A 3,074-nucleotide genomic window follows, 5' to 3' on the forward strand; every position below is an offset into this window, starting at 1 on the left:
ATAGAATAGAATAGAATAGAATAGAATAGAATAGAATAGAATAGAATAGAATAGAATAGAATAGAATAGAATAGAATAGAATAGAATAGAATAGAATAATGTGTAGAAAAAGCCATTTTGTTTATTGTCTTTCAGAAGAGAAAAGTTACGTTGGACTAAAAGCCCTAATCATACAATACTCAATGACAAGCTATCACTGATTTTGTTGAGAATACCATATTGCACCACGTTTGTTACTGCAACAATTTGTAGCCCCATAAGGTGCTTGCTTCAGGTTCAGTTTTCATAATATGCCAAATGATTTTATTACCACACACTTGAGATGGAGGTGAACAAATAGATGTCATTACCATTTGAAATTGGGTTTTTTTTGGGGGGGAAAAAGTGATTTATCTCTCTATGTTAATTATTTATCTTTTCTTAGTAAAAAATATCATATAAACATTTTTTGCTGCAACTCAGTGGCTGACAGTACTTAACATTCATAGTTCAGTATACGTTTAATAAGAATCTGAGGAATTAATGTGAGCTACTGCCATGAGTTGTCTCTTGATGAATGGGGCCTCTCATTTAGATATAATGACTAACACAAATCTCCAGATAACTTTTTCTGTTACAATGGAAATAAGCAATAGGAGTGATTGGCTTAATCTGCTTACTACTGTTTTTATATTTTGAGCTGTATTGGTCTTGACGCTGTATTGACAAACTGCAATAAAATTTGAACTCTAGCTATATAGTGATTCTCTAAAAAGTTCTCACTTTTAAATTATTTAGAGCACTAAATTTTTTTCCTAATCAAACTTTTTGAATTTTAGAACCTCATGCTTTCATTCAAAAATGAAATGTCTAGTACTGCATCTTTATACAGATCAATGTCTAATTATAAGCAGAGAGTTGCTGTGGCAAAAGGTTAGGAAAAAATAATCTTTCTGGCATTTATTACTTGGAAAATAAGGTCATACTTGAGGTCAACCCTCAAATATACACAGAATAAGTTATACTGCAGCATTCTAAATATTCTATATAGCAAAAATCATACTGCAATCCCAACATAACCAGACACATGTATTTCTAATGACTGTATAACAGATCAGACTGGGCTAGCTACAAAAAAATCTACATTCAATTAATCAACAATAAATAAAAAGCTTATAATTTTTTCTGCTTAATTATAAATGTAGCTTCTCATTAATGTTAACTTATTTAATCATCTTTTAACTTCCTCTAACACTGAATCATCTTTCACACAACTAACCTAAAATAAATATAAAAAACATTCCAAATAATTTAGCAGTGCTCCTTCTTATTGCCTACAGCCTAGGCAAAAATCACATAAACACACAATGCTAAAGTGCTCGGTCTGATTTTTTTTTTTTTTTTTTTTGAAGTGCTTCTTTTGAAATAAAAGATCTCATAATTAGATAAAGTATATCTGGAAAAAAAATGCATTGGACACAGAGTTTGAAGAAATAAACATGCTTATTTGTCAGAAGAAGGCTTGCAGAGGTCGTTGTCATCATTCTGCCACAAGTAATTTTAGCTGTTTCACAGACACTCATCTTTGATACCTTCCTAGAGTGTGAGTGAAATTATACTAAAAATCAGATTATTTTATTATTTGACAATTCTCATACTGCTATTAATTGTGAAATCAACATTATAAATAGAAAAATACATCCTTGAAATGAAAACACTTTCTGATCCATTTTTACTGTCGTCTGATATCCCAAGTCTCTTTTCTTTTCCGCACATCCAAACTACATGAGGAATGTAAATGACTGCTGTTCTTTTATCTGTTGCAGTCATGTCTAAGTTGAGTTTTCAAATCACGCTTTGGCTGAAGAACAGTATATAATATATCACAGGCAATGCCAGTGGAGATAAGGTATTTTTTAATCATTTTAGAAAAGTACTAATTTTTTTTCTTTAATCTATTTTGGTTCTACAGAAAAAAGATACTTGTGGTTTCATTTCATGTTCATTCTGAAAGATCCTGAATGCCTTTGCTCTGGGCTAGCTACAAGATTTACTGTTTTCTCTGATAGTATTATCAGAGGGCTATTCCACCCTGTTATGCTGCAACTGCAACACTAATAGGTTTATAATGATGGCTTAACTTTATGCTTTGTAAGCATTGGAGGCTTCACTCACCTTGTTCAAGTGGCTGGCTTTTAGTTGAAGTAGTTTTCATCTTGAGTGCCTCCCTAACAGACATGTCACAGCAGGAGCCTTTGTTAGTGTCTTGGTCACTGTCAGCCTGATCACTGTCCCCATGCCCGCTGTCCCTCAAGCTGGCTCTTTCTGGATCCTTGAACGTGGAGCTACTGAAATACATATTAAAAAAAGAGAGAGAGAGAGAGAGTTGTATTTACTTGTTCTAAGTTGAATTGTACTCTTTGGCAAAGCAATTTTGACAAGAATGCAAATGGGGAAGCCGAGAAAGTTATTTAATAGGCCTTACCTTTGAACAAACTGCTGCCTGCTGCCCATGTAATTGGGCTCTGCGGGAAAATTGTCTGTCTGCGAAAGAGAAGGAAAAAAATACGTATAGTTGTACACTGGACAAATCTCCTGCAGAGCAACAAGATTTCCTAGAGGAGAAATGATTAATAATTCAAAAATTCCCTTAATCTTCAGATTTGTACATTTTAATTAAATTGGAAAATGCTGCCATGTAATTATGTGCTCAGAACAATTAAATGATTCCGGTCCACAAATTACCTGCTAAAGTAAACAATGAGGCTCCAATAAGTGGCATTCTCTGTGAGCAACCTGACAGATGACACTGTTTATGTTTTTTCATTAGTTAGATATTAAGACTGATGGTTATTGAAAATGAGAGAAAAAAATTACTTTTGTGTATTACAAAAGTGAATTATTCAATAATGCTAATTTTTTAACCATAATTACATCATCTACGGGGATTCTGAAGCCCCTACTACTGTAATATAATTTCATGTTTCTACAGAACAAGTGAAAAGAAAAAGAAAAAGAAAAAGAAAAAGAAAAAGAAAAAGAAAAAGAAAAAGAAAAAGAGAAGAGAAGAGAAGAGAAGAGAAGAGAAGAGAAGA

At 32.7% G+C, this 3,074-nt stretch overlaps 1 protein-coding gene across 1 annotated transcript in view; it reads right to left on the reverse strand.

The window, feature by feature from the left end:
• The window catches only part of PCDH17 (protocadherin 17), an 85,630-nt gene that overhangs the window by 54,991 nt on the left and 27,565 nt on the right, over positions 1-3,074 (reverse strand). The window contains exons 2-3 of the mRNA XM_021374607.1: positions 2,465-2,523; positions 2,155-2,327 (exon numbers count right to left, since the gene is read on the reverse strand). Of these exons, the coding sequence (XP_021230282.1) occupies positions 2,155-2,327; positions 2,465-2,523 (232 nt within the window). The remainder of the gene's footprint in view (positions 1-2,154; positions 2,328-2,464; positions 2,524-3,074) is intronic.

Source organism: Numida meleagris, chromosome 1 (assembly GCF_002078875.1).
Source record: "Numida meleagris isolate 19003 breed g44 Domestic line chromosome 1, NumMel1.0, whole genome shotgun sequence".
NCBI lineage: Eukaryota > Metazoa > Chordata > Aves > Galliformes > Numididae > Numida > Numida meleagris.